The following is a 15,660-nucleotide window of genomic DNA, read 5'->3' on the forward strand; positions in this document are numbered from 1 at the left end:
GAAGGTGATAGCAAGGAGGCGTTGGATCTTCTAAGACTTTGAACTGGCTACCAAAGAAAAAGCGTACAAATTTGGTTAGAAATGATAAGATTTTAATTGCTGCAAAAACATATTTTTTAGCCATTGATTGTTCATTTTCATATGTCATTTTTGCTAAAATGTAAATAAAACATTTTTCAGAACAAAATACCAATGGAGACATGCAAAAAGCTAGTCAGCAGTTATAAGAAGTGTTTGACTGCTTTATACCAAAAATATTCTCCAATAATAATTAAGCAGGGTAAAAATTGTTTTTGAAATGTCCTTTTATTTTATTCTAAAATGTAATTAACAGATTTTTTCCCCCCAAAAAAATATTTCTTGTCTTTTTAAATTTTGTTTTAATGTCTTTTAAGAGATGCTGGTCTGATTTTCTATAAGAAACACATTTCTTGGTTGAATAAAATGCATTTTAAATCTAAATCTGAAAGGGATCTGACTAATTCTGGACTCCAACTCAACTTTTTTTATGGTAAACTGACTATGTTCGCACTGTATCATATTAATCACTTCCTATGAATGGACATTAAAATTGAATTGCATTTTTGACTGAACTAAATTGTATCCCATATAACTTCATTTGAAATGGAGCTGTTTGTAAAACTCCTTCATGTGACTAAACTAAATAGGCAGTATGAAAAACATTTGATTATCATCAGCCTCGTGTAGTTTTGCATTTTGAAACAAATGCTTTTGTTTAATTCATGGTTAGCGTGCCCACCCGGCACATCTACTTCATGTTAGTGTCAACTCAAACCAGTGTTCAACAATACAATGTTTTTATAAAGCCACAATAACATGTTAGTTCCCCACAAGTAAATCAACCCAAGAACAAATTTAAAATGTATCAAAAATTATTCCAAATTAACAACTGCACAGAATAATAAGGCAATAGCAAGATTGATTGGTGTAATTAAGCATTTGATTATGTTCTTTCTAAAGCTGACCTGACTAAGCAGCGACTTTTCCGTTAGAAGCTCAAACCTATGAACTGCTTTTGAGTGGCTTCACAATGACAGAGCTGCCAGTGAAGCGTGTGGGGAAGAAGTCATTTAAGAAGCTGTTCTTCAGTTTGTGCTGGAAGTGGACGAACCTCACACCGGGCCCGTAGCCGGAGAACACGTGAGACACCTGCAGGCCAAAACAGGCAGTGAAAAACCCAGTCACAGGCGAATCAATGTAGCAATTGGAATGGACTAGAAAAAAAAATAAATTTTTTTTTTTACCTCCATCCAGTTGTGGGAGTAAACACTCCGGTTCTCTTTGGGCTCAGCTGTGTGCTCTGAAATGACTGTTGTTTTGTCTGCAGCCAGCAGCTTTACATGCAGCTGGTAGATGTAATCGTGCAGCTGACTTTCCTCATACCTGATGACATGACACACGATTTGCAAGATGCACGACACTAATTATTAGTAAACCACTCTATACACCTAATTAGGAGACTGGTTGCTCGTTTAATTAAAAGAGATCAATAAAGTATATTCTATGAATGTTATTTTTAGAGTTGGGGTGGAGGTGACCTACCAATCTTGAATGACTATTTCAGGCTGAAACTTATCCAGCAGCTCATCCCACAGTCCCTCTGCCTTCAGGTCCACAACCTGCTCCAAGGTGAACCAGCTGAGGGCAAATGCAAAATCGCACAGCAGTGAATTCTGTGTAGTGCTGTTTTATTTTATTTTTTTATAGCTAATTCCACATCTTAGTTTTAATAGCAGTGTGTATACTATATTTAAAGATAATCCTTGTTAATGTTCAGCAAAACTCACCTGTACCGCGGCAAGCCACAGACCACAACACCCGGTGGGATGCCGCTGGTGTCGTAAGGCAGGACCTCTGTGTTCGTGGTCCAGCCAGCAAAGTCACCTGAGATTTAAAAAGATTAGTTCGCCAAAATTTATTCTTTTTTTTGTTTTGTTTTCTTTTTTCAAAAAGAGGCTGATTAGCTCTGTCTCTTACCTTCGGGCTGAAAGCGGGGAGGTCCACGTGGAGGTGCACTTGGGAATTCAGGCTCAGGCGGAGGGGTGTCCTTACTAAACCCTGTAGGAAGAGGCAATGCACCACTAAGACCTCTGGAACACCAATGAAAGCATCACAACAGAAAAACAGTAGTCCTATTCTTCTGTATAGGATTGTTGGGTGTGTACAAATGTTAGGGATTAGTCAGGATAATCAATTAGGCAAGCTTTAAGACACACCTCAGCTTTGAAATGAGGAAGCTGTTAAGTTTTCAGCCCTCCGAACAAATATTTTATTCACCCCAGACACGCCTTATCCTTATGTTACCACATTGTTGCAATAGGATTGTATGAATTAGGATTGTATGAATTAGGATTGTATGAATTAGGATTGTATGAGGCTCTTGTTACAACCAAGAGCCTCAAATTATGGTGTTTACATTTCATCTGTCCTTTTACAAAAGTCCGGAATGAAACTTTCAGAAATCTAATAGAATAATGTAACTGTTTTCTATCCCCACCTGGATACTAACTTGTTTTTTCCCCTTCATATTTTCTGAGAAAGTGGTTATCAGTGTAACCTGAGATCATAAACAGCAGGAAAAGTTTATAGAGCTGAAATCTCACAGAGTCAAACGGGCTTTGAAACTGTGAGAGATTTTACTCAGGACGCTGACTGCTCCCTTCCCCTCACATCTGACTCAACGGGAAACTCCGAACCAACTTCGCATCAGTTACTTTTAAGAACTTTTCCCTCTGGTAGCTTTACGCCTTGTGATTCGGCCTGAATCTGTAAAACAGCTTCGGAACCAAGTAGCCTGCTGGGAATCATGACAGGACAGAAACATGGGCGAGACAGTGACGTGTACCGATAGGAGCCGGGTTCTTCAGCAGGTTCCGTCCCAGCGGCTTGGCTTCATACACAGACTTCCAGTCCACATCATCGGGCATCGGGGCGCCCTGGAGACCCCACTCCGCCTCGCATTTCTGCCTCCACTCTGCTGCAGACATAGCGCGTCACAGGCTCCGTTTGGTCTCGCGCTGCTCTGAGAGAAGCAGGAAGCGCAGTGTTGGTGCATCGGCAGCCCCACCCTGCTATAGCAATGTGAACAGAGGACTCCCCTGCGCTCTGCCGCCTCTTAAAGTCACACCAGCGTAGACAGAGGAGAACCCAAAACACAAATCTAAACTAACTAGAGAGGGAACTGCCGAGTCTTAAAGGGGAACCGAATCTTACGGATGCGTTCACTTTAAAGAGCTGTTCATTTTTGAAAATGTACATATTTCTAAGAACTAATATAGTTTTAAAAACAATTTAGAAAAACGTGTTTTTAATCAATAAAATGTACAACAAAATAGAATCATTGAAGTAAAATTAATATTCTAAAGGAGCAAAATAGAACCACAGTATATTCTTGCAGCACATCTATAAACACAAACATAAGTCGAGCTACTCTCACTGGATATTTACCCGTTTTATTACTTTATCAACGCAAATGGCGATTCGGCCAATCACATCGCCGGATTCCAATGCACAGGGGGAATTGCTGAAGTTCAAACTGAGCATCAGAAAAAGGATGGCATTGACTTTAAGCCGGTGCCAGATGAGAAGATCTGAGTATCTCAGAAGCTGTAGATCTACCTTACTGCACACAGTTGTCCAAAAACAAAATTAAAAAAACAAGCTGTAAATTAAAAACTTGAACTCACTGAACCATTACAAAGAGGCTCAAGATGGAACAATTGGTCATACACCTGAAAAGAATCCAGTTGGAGTATATTCTTAAAATGTCTATGATATTTCAGTCTAATCAGTGCTACTGGTTCTCTTTACTCACCTTTACTGCATCCAGAACCTTTGCCCCCATAGTATCACTCCAGTGTTGTACGAGTCCTGAGAAAAACCTTTGGTCCATGTGGACTGTTGAGCTGTAATACAGCTTATCTTTTAGGGGGTTGTTTTTAGAGTATAACTGGCTGGGCAGCAAAAATGAGGTTCTTCTTAGAAATAAGACAGCGGTGACAGAGTTAGACCCATGTGTGTACAGGGTCATAAGTCATAAGGAGCAAGAAGGTCTGTAGAGATATTTTGTGACTTACAATCCGAATTGTGAACAAACTTTGATCTGGAGGAACAGAACATAACACATGGCTTTATAAGTTTTTTTTAAAAAAAGGTTAGGAAAATCAGTAGGAGAAATATGAACATTTGATCAAGTCAAATAGCAAGAACGTTACACATCTGTGTTTCTGACAAGGCTGGAAGAGAGACCTGCTTAATGCAGTGTGCTGCAGACCACTAGATGGAGACATTTGTCTAGCATAGCAGAAGGCGACTGCTCACCATCTACCACTCAGAAAGTTTCTATAATCTGTGACACAACAAAATGGCATCTCTCCTAATAGGCTAGGAAATAGAACCAGAGAGTTAACTAAACTTAACCCAAAAAGTAAGGAAGTTTGTGTTTGGCTGATTATTTCTTTGTTGCAATATTTCCTGGTAATTAACCTAAAATGATTGGGAGATCTTTTTCTTTCCCCTCAGATGGTGAAACATTTGTAAGAAACATACATTCGAGGGCTGAGCATCAGTGTTGAGTAGGTGGCAATGCCAAACCTTTTTGTAAATTGTATTTGAACAAGCAGACTGTTGCAACTACACTAAATGTTTTTATTCTTAATTTATTGTGAAATCCATAGAGAATGGTGAATGTCATGCTAACTGAACATATTTCGTCAGGCGTTGAGTTAGATGGATACTCTGGGTTTTCATGTTTCTCAATGACATCCACTTCAAGTACCCGAGCTTGAAGTGGGTGCTTTAAGCTTGGGTAACTTCAACTTCTTGAACTTGCGTAACTTCTAGAAGTTACACAACTTCTTCTTTTCTGCTCTACTTCTTCACCAAGTTTCCTCAAAATGTTAAAGATTGTACACTATGCTGTCATGGGAAGTAAACTAAATTAATATGGATTCAAAGAAGCTTAAGACCAGTGAGTTAATGCAAAAGACCTTTTAAAAAGTTGTTTCTTAAAGATCACTTTAAGAAACAACCAGAAGGTCTAGCAGCTGGGTTAGAATTGCAGCCCGGGGTCTTTCTGCATGAAGTTTGCATGTTCTCCCTGTGTATGCATGGGTTCTCTCCAAGTACTCCACATTCCTCCCACACTCCTAAAACAACTGTTAGGATAACTGTTAATTCGTCCATTAAATCATCCTTAGTGTGTGTGCATGGTTGTTTGTCCTGTGTGTCTCTGTGTTGCCTTATGATAGACTGGCCACCTGTGCAGGTTGTACCCTAAACTTTGGCCAATGACCAGGTGCCTACCTGGTGGAGTTAGGCACCATTTCCCCATGACCCTGCATGGACAAGCGGGTATAAACAATGGGTAGATGGACACTTGGCAGCCATATTGGGTTTGAGAGACTGTGTTGTCAAGAAAGTTCTTGACAACAAAGTCAAGAAGTTTCTTGACCATGGAAGCCTGACTTTAAGATGGATTCCTTTGTGTTTCACCTCAGTGTAACAGATTGTAAAATTAGAACAGCTGAAGCACATTACAACTTGCTGTGATCCATGTTACCATGACATACTGAGATCCTACAAATTGTCAAACGTTTGTTCATTCAGATGAAGTGACGCACATTTTCGATGCTAAAATAAAACATTTCCTCATGCATTAGTTAGAGAGGGTAAAGCCCATCTCATCAGCATTAAACCTTGCATGGTTAACTTGTTAATGCTGTAGGAAAGAATGAATGAATGAATGAGGTAGAGGACATGCCCCATCCACGGTTTGTGTATGAACTTTGGATTTGAGAGTGCGTTTGCAGAAAAACCTTGTTTGCGGACCTGCTAAGCCGGAGCTAAGGCCCAGGCTGAGATGAATAGAAAACTGAGTCGATGAAATTGAATCAGGCTCCTGCTTGGGTGGGGGTTGCTGTCCGAAAGGGCGCACATGGAGCTAGCAAGCCTTGTATAATTATAGCGTTGCCCCTGACCATGATGCATACGCATGACTTAAGTTTTAGAGGGTGAAAACTTTGCACCATGGCAACCCTGCAAAACCAAACTCATGGGATACACAGTTACAATCTAGTTCCAAACACTTGATGGTGATGACAAAGACTGATACAGTCAGATTATTTGATGTCTTCTAGTCATTGAAGAACACATGCAAGAAAAAGTCTGTCTGCAAGAATTACCCTGTTGCTCTGTTTGATGTAAGTCTGTCTGCCAGTTCCTCTCAGACAGGTGCTGCACTGACTGAGAGATTTAAATATAGTCTGTCATAAAGGCATTATTTATAGCCCCTTCGTACGTCATTTTCGTAGCTGCTCAGCACATAATGTATCCATGCTTGTCATGTTTTGATGAAATTCACCTATAATGACCTTTAAACAGTAGAAATGCATTGATACTTTTAACAAAGGCATTGAAATTACATAAATCCTTTTGTCCCTGAATCACTTGAGCTAATTTGTTCTCACCTAGCAGTTAAGTGTAGCCCCGGGTGCAGCTGCAGCTTGACACCAAGCTATTCTGACACCGGTCAGGCAGTTGGCCAGGATTCCTTTCAAAGGGTCATGGTGCTTTAAGAAAGGGGTTCTGCAGGGTTATGAAGTGTTGCTCACTTCCTCTAAGAAAATGTAGCAGCCAATAAAACAAAAACCAAAGATTCAACTTCTATTTCCTCTTTCCATTGCTTTGAATTCTATAACTTACTCTAAGTAAGTTAATCAAAAATCATTTAAAACCTGTACAACATGAGTAATTAGGTGAGTATTTCTGTAACCTGCTGGGTGTTCCAGCATACAAGTTGCAAGGATCGTATCACCTTCTTGTTGCATAACTGTTCAAGACTGGAATTATTCAATTGCTTTAAGTAAATGTTGGTGTCAAATTTGCTTGTGTCGGACGGTTCCCCTTCCTAGAAACCAAACCTTTAAACTCAATTTGAACGATGCTAACCGTTGCGGTACACATCATGGAACAACTTTTTTCCAATCTTGGGAGTTTTTCTAACTTAAAAAAACTCCCAAGCCTGAGGAAAAGTCCTTTTCCTTTTCCCTCGTGTTTAGGCTTGGAAGGCTGCAAAAGACTTCTTGAACGATGTATTTTGCACAGACAAAATCAAAGCTAAGATGCTTTGTAATAAGGTACAGGAAGTCAGAACAAAAACTATTAACTGTTAGACACGGTGGTGGAGGGCTCTTCATTTTGGTTCATTCTGCAGCCGTAGTACTGACCCTTTTGCAATCTTTTACTCAACTCTTTCTAAATATAAATAGACAATTAAATCATGGCTATAACAAAACATCTCAACAAGGAATTAAATCGCTCCAACTCTCTACTTGAACAGCAGACCATTGACTAACTGAATAGTTCACAATCAAAATGATATAAAAGAGGGTTTTAAAAAAGAGCGTGCCAAAGTTTCTCAACTAACATTTGAGAGACTGACATGCTCACTCAAAAGATGATGATTTCAGAATTTTGCAGCTAAATAGCATTTATTCCAAATATTCTGAATTTTCACCTTAAATTTTGATCCAAAACCACTTCAAAAAAGCTTTTGGTTTTCATATTGTAAAAATTAGGCTATGCTAAGATTTCCTAAGCCTTTCCACATATAATGTGACATTTACTATGTGCGTTCAAGAAAAATATGTTAGACAAATAGATAAAAGCATAAGTATAATATGAATGTAAAACTGATACCAAGGTGATACACTTGAAATAAAGTCTAAGTTTCCATGTGATACTTCTTTATTTTCTTTTTTCGACTAAAGCCTACAGAGAGGTGAAAGACGATCTCAAAACAAACTCTTTCCAAACACAGCGTCAAGAAGTTGAAGACCCCTTGAATCAATGTCATTCCAAAAAACTTAACAAAGTTTGAACACTGCCAAAAATAAGCTTCATGAAGCACAAAGGTGACAGCATTGAGATTTGTGGTTACTTTTCATCTGACGGAACTGAGGTTTCAGCTGAGATAGATGAAAATATAATCAGGTCAATTTTGACCCAAGACTTTCAGGACAGGAAATTAAAAATTGATTGGGATTTAAAGTTCAGAGCAAAACCTTACAAAAAACCTACAAGGTCATGAGGACAGGCCCGAAGACAAGAGATGCCCTCATTGTCTGATGGACTGTGGAAAGGTAGAGTGGTCAAGTCAAGACATGGGATGCAGATATTTAATCTTGTACATGCCAGATTATTTTTTATTTTATCTTAACATGTCAATTTTAGAACGAAATCCAGCTAAATGTATATTATAAAATTAGTGCATGAAGTGGTTGCAGAAACCTGCTCTCGCTTGGTAACCTTTGACTTTGTGCAGGACAGGCAGTGGACAGCTGGGTAACACGAGAAGAGGTTACTTAGGGAGTGGGGGGCAAATGGCCCTGTCCACTGCGCCTCCTGATACCGCCTGCGCCAAAAGCAGAAACAAGGAGAGAAGCTGACAAAATACCGTCGGAGAAACAGGGAGAGCTGTTTTGTCTCAAGATCTTTGGCTGCGACGAAGTGTAAGCTTAGCAGGGAGGATGTGATCGCAATGTGCCGGGTGTGTGCAGACGGGAGTAGTAATATCACCAGGAAGCAGAAGTAGCAGGTGTGAACCAAGCAGCTGATTGTGAGAGGGCCGGGGTATCCCACAAACACAGCTGCAGGAAGGATCCCAGGATCATCACAGTTTTAACTCTAAACTAATGGTTCAGTTAAAGATTCTATTTGACAAAAAATGCTGGGCTAGCTACATTTCCACAGAGCAAAACAATCTGTTAGACGTAAAGGAGTCCAAATGAAATTATTGTAAATAAATGGCAGACTGATCGCTTCAAAACAGTAGCAGATATCGGTGAAATCATTATCTTTTTGTATCAGCAAGAAGTAAAAAACAAAATGTCTTGCAACGGTGATGCTTTGTCAGTGTTGGCAACAGTCAGGTAAGAGTACACTTTGATGATTGACGTGATGAGAAGAGCAGCACATAAGCTCTCTAGGTCTTTAAACTTAAGCACATCACAGACTGAAAGTTCACAGGTCAGTACTGTTTGAACAAATTTGGTGTATTTGCAGATAAAAGCTTGTAAATTCAATAAATTAATTTGATTGATCCTGAGTTGATCTTTTGCCCTCATCAATACAGCATTTGAACTGGATGCACTAAATTGTCTCTATCTTTGTTTTCTTGTTAAAAAAGTTGTAACTCTTAAAAAAATGAAATAACGAATCAACTTTCCTGCAGAATATGTTACATTTTAATTATAGCATTAATGAACATTAATGGTTAGGGTTAATGTAACCATTAATGAAAAATGTAACCATTAATGGAAAATTCATCTGCCATCTTTTTACTATGGCAGATGAATTTGGTGTGAGCACCAAAATTTATTTTAGTACATGACTAAGGATGAAAAATCCTCATGTCAAGGAGGTTTTTTATTGAATTAAGTAGACTTAAAACGGACAAGCACTCATCTGACAAATGCTGATCAAAGAATTGCAGGATCTCCTGTTTTAAAAAAATCTTTCAGTTAAAAAGTTGAGAGAAGCAGTCATTGAAAGACAGCTTTCCCCAGATAAATACTTTATGCAAGTTCAGGTTTACTTGACTGTAAGCAATATTGGATAGTGCACTTTACTTGATGGTGCAGCTGGTAACACTAGCGACTTGCAGCAAGAAGGACCTGGGTTCAAATCCCTGCCTGGGGTCTTTTGGCATGTAGCTTACATGTTTGTAACTTCTTGGTGTCTGTCCAGATACTTCAGCTTCCTCTTGTAGTCCAAAAAATTGCTTGGCTAATTTGTTTCTCTAAATTGCCCTAAGCTATGTGTGTGTGTACGTTAGACCCTTTGACATACTGGTGGCCGATGGAGATAAACTAGCCCCTCCAGTGATACTGCCATGACAATCAGGTATATACAACAAAATGGAAGTTTTGTTGATTGTTTTATTTGCACCATCAAAATGAAATGATTTTTGTTTCTCATCTCACTCCAGGGAGCTGAATGTATTGTGACATGATAATAGACTTTGATTTTTGCCAGTTGCACTTTTTTACACTCATTGCAGCCATCTTGAATTTTTAGGTTGGAATTCAGTTTTTCAGAAGACATTCCAGTTAATTTGGAATTGTGAAATTCAGGCTTTTAGAAACGGAGTAAAAGTGTTTTTATTTTTAAGACTATTAGTCATCACTTTGATACCTGTGACTCAGTGGGAGCAGACTTAATGCCAAGTTACCAACCAATCTGGATAAATAAGTCCAGTTGGGTGAATGTGGCTCTAGTTTAGTGCTTTGAGTGGTCATAATGACTAGAATACATTATACATTTAAACATTTACTGTTTAAACCCTAAAGCGTGAGAAGACACCTTAAACACGTCACAAAGAAAGGTTCTGTTACTTGGCAAATACTGTCGACAAGCCCTCACTACTCATCATCCCTGAACTCCAGAGAAGACTTTGTCTAATAAATAAACAGTGTTTCCAGGCAGCATCACTTTATACAACTTGCTATGCCCAAGTGAGAAGAAGACAAACTCTGTCTAATATTCACACCTAACACAGGGATCTCTCTTCTTCCTGGCACGCCTGGCAAACCACAAGCTTTTTCTTGTATCTTTGCTTGCTGTCCGCCCCTCTGCCCCTCAACTATCGTATCACCTGCACCTCTAACTGCATTACTCCATTACCCTTCCAGCCCCCTCACCCATCCCTCTGGGGCTATGTATGGGTCCTTGTGGGAGGAGGGCCAGCTGTGGTAACCTTCTTGGATGGCAGTGTTGCAAAGGCGCCCCTTTCATAAACTGTTCAGAGTATCAGTTCAGAAACCAGCCAATGAAAGCTCAGCAGGCACTAAAATGGCCAAATGAATGGCAGAGGTCTGCCCAGTATATAAACAGGGAGCAGAGACCTCCAGAGCTGGGTGACCCCTATTTTGGCTGTGGTGAACAGGATTTGATCCCAAGGACTGTTACCTCTGTTCTTGTCTTGTGTGCAGGTAATATATATATATATGTATATATATAAAACCCAATAATGTTTTGATGTTAAAAAAGTTCAAGACAAAGTAGAGATATATTTACTGCATGTGCCAAACATTTTACTAGCTCAAAATACCAAACCAAAATTTCCACAGCAAAGGAAGACTTTGAAACCAGACGGCAACAAAAATCGCAAGGGTAAAAGTTACAGTTAGTCTTTGTGGATGTGCAGAATATGTCTTCCGAAAATAATGTACTGTACTCCAATTTTCAGAATTTTGCCACTTATCTATATTTAGTAAAGCTGACTTGAGCTGACTTGGGTTATTTAGGTCCTAGTAAAGGTGTTTTGCAGCTTTTCACTCTGCAAATATTTCTGTCATATTGAGAGTGCTCTCTCAATGAATGGGGAAGTGCATGTTTAATAAGCAACCTATAAACCAAGAAACTGTTTTGGCTGCTTTTCTTTATGAGAGTTAATCTTACAAAATAACAACTAAACGTAAACAGTTATTACATTGAGTAAAATTTATTGCAGAGAACAACAACTAGAGAAATCAGAAGTAAAATTCTAAGTTAAATGAATTTTTCTGGTGGGCGGAGTCTCGGAGTAGAAACGTGTCTCTAACTTGTTGAAATTCTATTTTAGGCTCACTACAATGACTCCTGTGAGTAACACACTCGCAGTCATCTGATCTGGCGTAACGGTGTTGTGTGTTTGATCTCGTGTAGTGGTGTGAGATATGCTTTCAAAACTTTGTATTTTTGCCTATCGATTATTAAGATACTGCCTGTGTAGCGTGAGTTCATAAAGGGTATACAGTCAAATGTACTCAGGCTAAAAATACCCAAAGATCAGGCGCTGCTCCCTCTACCCTCCTTTTCAGCGTGACACCTGAGCCTGAGTCTGAGCGACACATGTTACCAGGATTCCACAGCAGGCGCCATTTACATTTTGCAGCTGTTCCAGAGAATACCTAAATGATGAATTATGATTCCATTTACATCAAGCCAGATTATCTGTTCACTTATGATAGACCCAAGATGAAGGTTTGTGTTTCTATTTTTTATTTTATTTTTTTTTATTTTTAAAAAGAATGTTTTCCCCTCTCTCTAGTGTTAGAAAGCAATCATGCCTTTCGGAAACACCCACAACAACTTCAAACTCAACTACAAAGTTGAGGAGGAGTTCCCAGACCTGTCCAAGCACAACAACCATATGGCCAAGGTTCTGACCAAGGACATATATGCCAAGTTGAGGGACAAGCAGACACCAAGCGGTTACACTTTGGATGATGTGATCCAGACTGGTGTCGACAACCCTGGTGAGAAACATGGAGATGCTAGTAGTCAAATATGATTCAACAGAACTAGTTCCATGCAAAGCTGCTGCAATCTAATTCACGCTCTCCTCCTGTGCTTGCTCCTATACTTCAGGTCACCCCTTCATCATGACTGTTGGCTGCGTCGCTGGTGATGAGGAGTCCTATGAGATTTTTAAGGAGCTTCTTGACCCCATCATCTCCGACCGTCATGGTGGATACAAGCCCACTGACAAGCACAAGACTGACCTCAACTTTGAGAACCTGAAGGTACCTGAAGCTCTATAGCAAAGTGACTCTAAAAACAGATGTACATAGGAGATAACCTTATAAACTGCAACTTTTTCACTAGGGTGGTGATGACCTGGACCCCAACTATGTCCTGTCCAGCCGTGTCCGTACTGGTCGCAGCATCAAGGGATACACCCTGCCCCCCCACAACAGCCGTGGCGAGCGTAGAGCTATTGAGAAGCTGGCTGTTGAGGGTAAGCTATAATTAGTTTGAGAGAACTAGGAGAAATCCTAGACACAACTGTTTGGGTTGTGTCAAATGGTGAACCCAGATAGATACCTCAGAAGAAACACGTTCATGTTCTTGTTCTGTTCTTTTAATAATCATTAGCTGTCAGATGGCCATGACCAAAAACTAGCACTGCCTTTCTTTGCTTAAGCTGCCCTGACACACTGTCTGTCCCTACAGCTCTCACCAGCCTGGATGGTGAGTTCAAGGGAAAGTACTATCCCCTGAAGTCCATGACTGATGCCGAGCAGGAGCAGCTGATCAGCGATCACTTCCTGTTTGACAAGCCAGTCTCTCCCCTGCTGACCTGCGCTGGCATGGCCCGCGACTGGCCAGACGGCAGAGGCATCTGGTGAGTGCACCCAAATAACCTTGAAACTACACAAAACACTCACCGAAAATGACCATGACTATTTCTACTTTTCTTCAATAGGGCTGATGAGGTGGGGCTTCATCCTGTAACCTGTGGGTTACTGGTTTGAACCCCTGCTCCGTCTGTTTTAGTTGTTGTCTACTTGGGCACTTCACCCACCTGGCCTGCTGGTGGTGGTCAGAGGGCCGGGTGGCAGCCTTGCCTCCGTCAGACTTCCCCAGTAGTAGCTTACCACCATCGGTGGATGAATGACTGAATGTAGTATTAGGCACTTTTAGGTCCTCTGAACTAGACAAAGTGCTTTACAAAGCCATTTACCATTTTATTCAGTTTTTTTCCCCATCTCCTCTTAGGCACAACGACAACAAGACCTTCTTGGTCTGGGTAAACGAGGAGGATCACCTGCGTGTCATCTCCATGCAGAAGGGTGGCAACATGAGGGAGGTCTTCAGGCGTTTCTGCGTTGGCCTGCAGAAGGTAGGTGATGAGAGGATATATATCTATTTTTTATCTTTTTCTGAAAACAAATAAGTAATTTTGCCCTATCTATCCATGATTCAAAAGATTGAGGAGATCTTCAAGAAACACAACCATGGCTTCATGTGGAACGAGCATCTCGGCTACATCCTTACCTGCCCCTCCAACCTGGGTACCGGCCTGCGTGGTGGCGTCCACGTCAAGTTGCCCAAGCTGAGCACACATCCTAAATTTGAGGAGATCCTCACAAGGCTGCGCCTGCAGAAGCGTGGCACAGGTATTAACAGACCACATTATTTTGACTATTTGTAGATCAGTACTACAAAGAGATCTTACAATCGCTTAGTAAGATCCTAAGAGAGTGCAGAGATCTGGTTTTCAGCCTCTCATTCCTTTCTGTCCCTCTTTAGGCGGTGTGGACACTGCATCTGTGGGTGGCGTGTTTGACATCTCCAATGCGGACCGTCTGGGCTCCTCTGAGGTGGAGCAGGTCCAGCTGGTGGTTGACGGTGTCAAGCTCATGGTTGAGATGGAGAAGAAGCTCGAGAAGGGAGAGGCCATTGACGGCATGATCCCCGCCCAGAAGTAAAGAGGGACAATCTTCCTGTTTTCTTGTGACCATTCATGTGCAATCGAGCCAGCTGATGGGCGTGCAGAGAACAGCCGCTCTCCTAGAGACTTTGGCCTCTGCTAAACTCTTTCCTTCCTTCCAGCTTTTTTTTTCTTTTCTCGATCATTTTGAACTTTTTTTTTCCACGTTCTCCCCAGACGGTTGGTTACATCCTGGGATCAACCTCCACTGAGCTGGGCTCTCCTGGCAGATGTGGCATCACCTACTTTTTGTAATAAAAAGTGATGATTAATAAACCTGTTCATACTGTTCAATAAAAAGTGCCCCATTATAAAATGTTCAGAGTACTCTTGTTTGCTGATTGGTTTCCGTCGGTTGGTTAGTATATTGTCATTTTTTTGCCAAACGTGATTTCCAAAATCACTTTTGGCAAAAAAACAAAAAAAATGAGGTAGGCTATTATTTTAGGAAGGTGACGATATGCAAGTTTGCAGTGCCGACTTTAGCAGCTCTGCCTCCAACGCTAAAAAGCTGATCCTCCTAACCACTTTTTAGGCTTTTACATTGTTTTGATGTATTTTGGTCAAGTGTTTCTTCAGTTCATCTGGACAGTTCTCTTAAGGTCCCACTACTGCTTCTTAATCAGAGTTTTTTATGGTCGTACTGCTGTTGATTTGCTTCTATACTGGAATAATAATTACATAGATATCTAGGATTTAATTGAGCTTCAGCTGTCGGACAGACAGGCTAAAATTTGACTATGCAATCCTCAATTAGACATATGAATTCATTGTCTGATACAAACATCACAATGGCCCTGCTTGACATTGAGCTTTTTGGCTTGTGCTGAACAACGTACAGTGTGTTATAGCCAAACACCTTTTTGTCTCTCTTGTTCAAAAGACACTGTCAGCTGCTGTAAGAAAGCACAAGGACAGCTTGTAAAGCCAGTTACAAGCTGTCCTTGTAACATAATTTTCTAACAATGTCATAAATGTAAATATTTTCTACACTAACTCCGACCTGTGGAATCTGAGATTTAGCACTTTTTATGTCATTTCTTAGCATTACAGTTTGACTTAACTTTCCCTCTGTAAAATGTTGGGAAATTATTTTAGCGACTGTCATTGCTGTTACTTTGCTGCTTTGCCAATATTTAACATACATATTTATCCAACTAGCAAACTTTTGACTTTTAAGGCAATCGGTATAACTCAGTAATGACCCATTAATTACATGCTTTACTTAGCATGCAATTAATGCAACCAACTCTGATTTCATAGGTATGTTTCCAGGATTCCTACATATTTTTAATGGAAAGGTTTCTCAGCACTTTACGTTAATTTTAAAATGCAAAACACTGAAGATTACCTTAAATCGATAGCTTTTACGTCTACCTGAC

At 40.3% G+C, this 15,660-nt stretch overlaps 2 protein-coding genes across 2 annotated transcripts; one reads left to right on the forward strand and one right to left on the reverse strand.

Annotated features, from left to right (window-relative positions):
- Nucleotides 1-75: 75 nt before the first annotated feature.
- Nucleotides 76-3,440, reverse strand: nccrp1 (P1, F-box associated domain containing). Its single transcript, XM_044140410.1, has 6 exons — nucleotides 2,867-3,440; nucleotides 1,999-2,079; nucleotides 1,809-1,905; nucleotides 1,564-1,659; nucleotides 1,266-1,404; nucleotides 76-1,170 (listed from the first exon to the last, which is right to left on the reverse strand). The coding sequence occupies exons 1-6, from the start codon at nucleotides 3,006-3,008 to the stop codon at nucleotides 1,024-1,026; spliced, it is 702 nt and encodes a 233-aa protein (XP_043996345.1). The 5' UTR covers nucleotides 3,009-3,440; the 3' UTR covers nucleotides 76-1,023.
- Nucleotides 3,441-10,869: 7,429 nt separating this feature from the next.
- ckma (creatine kinase, muscle a) lies at nucleotides 10,870-14,598 on the forward strand. The gene is made up of 8 exons (XM_044140416.1): nucleotides 10,870-11,012; nucleotides 12,113-12,320; nucleotides 12,433-12,587; nucleotides 12,670-12,802; nucleotides 13,018-13,189; nucleotides 13,564-13,687; nucleotides 13,775-13,964; nucleotides 14,098-14,598. The coding sequence occupies exons 2-8, from the start codon at nucleotides 12,128-12,130 to the stop codon at nucleotides 14,274-14,276; spliced, it is 1,146 nt and encodes a 381-aa protein (XP_043996351.1). The 5' UTR covers nucleotides 10,870-11,012; nucleotides 12,113-12,127; the 3' UTR covers nucleotides 14,277-14,598.
- Nucleotides 14,599-15,660: the final 1,062 nt, after the last annotated feature.

This window comes from Gambusia affinis, linkage group LG15, assembly GCF_019740435.1.
Source record: "Gambusia affinis linkage group LG15, SWU_Gaff_1.0, whole genome shotgun sequence".
Lineage (NCBI taxonomy): Eukaryota > Metazoa > Chordata > Actinopteri > Cyprinodontiformes > Poeciliidae > Gambusia > Gambusia affinis.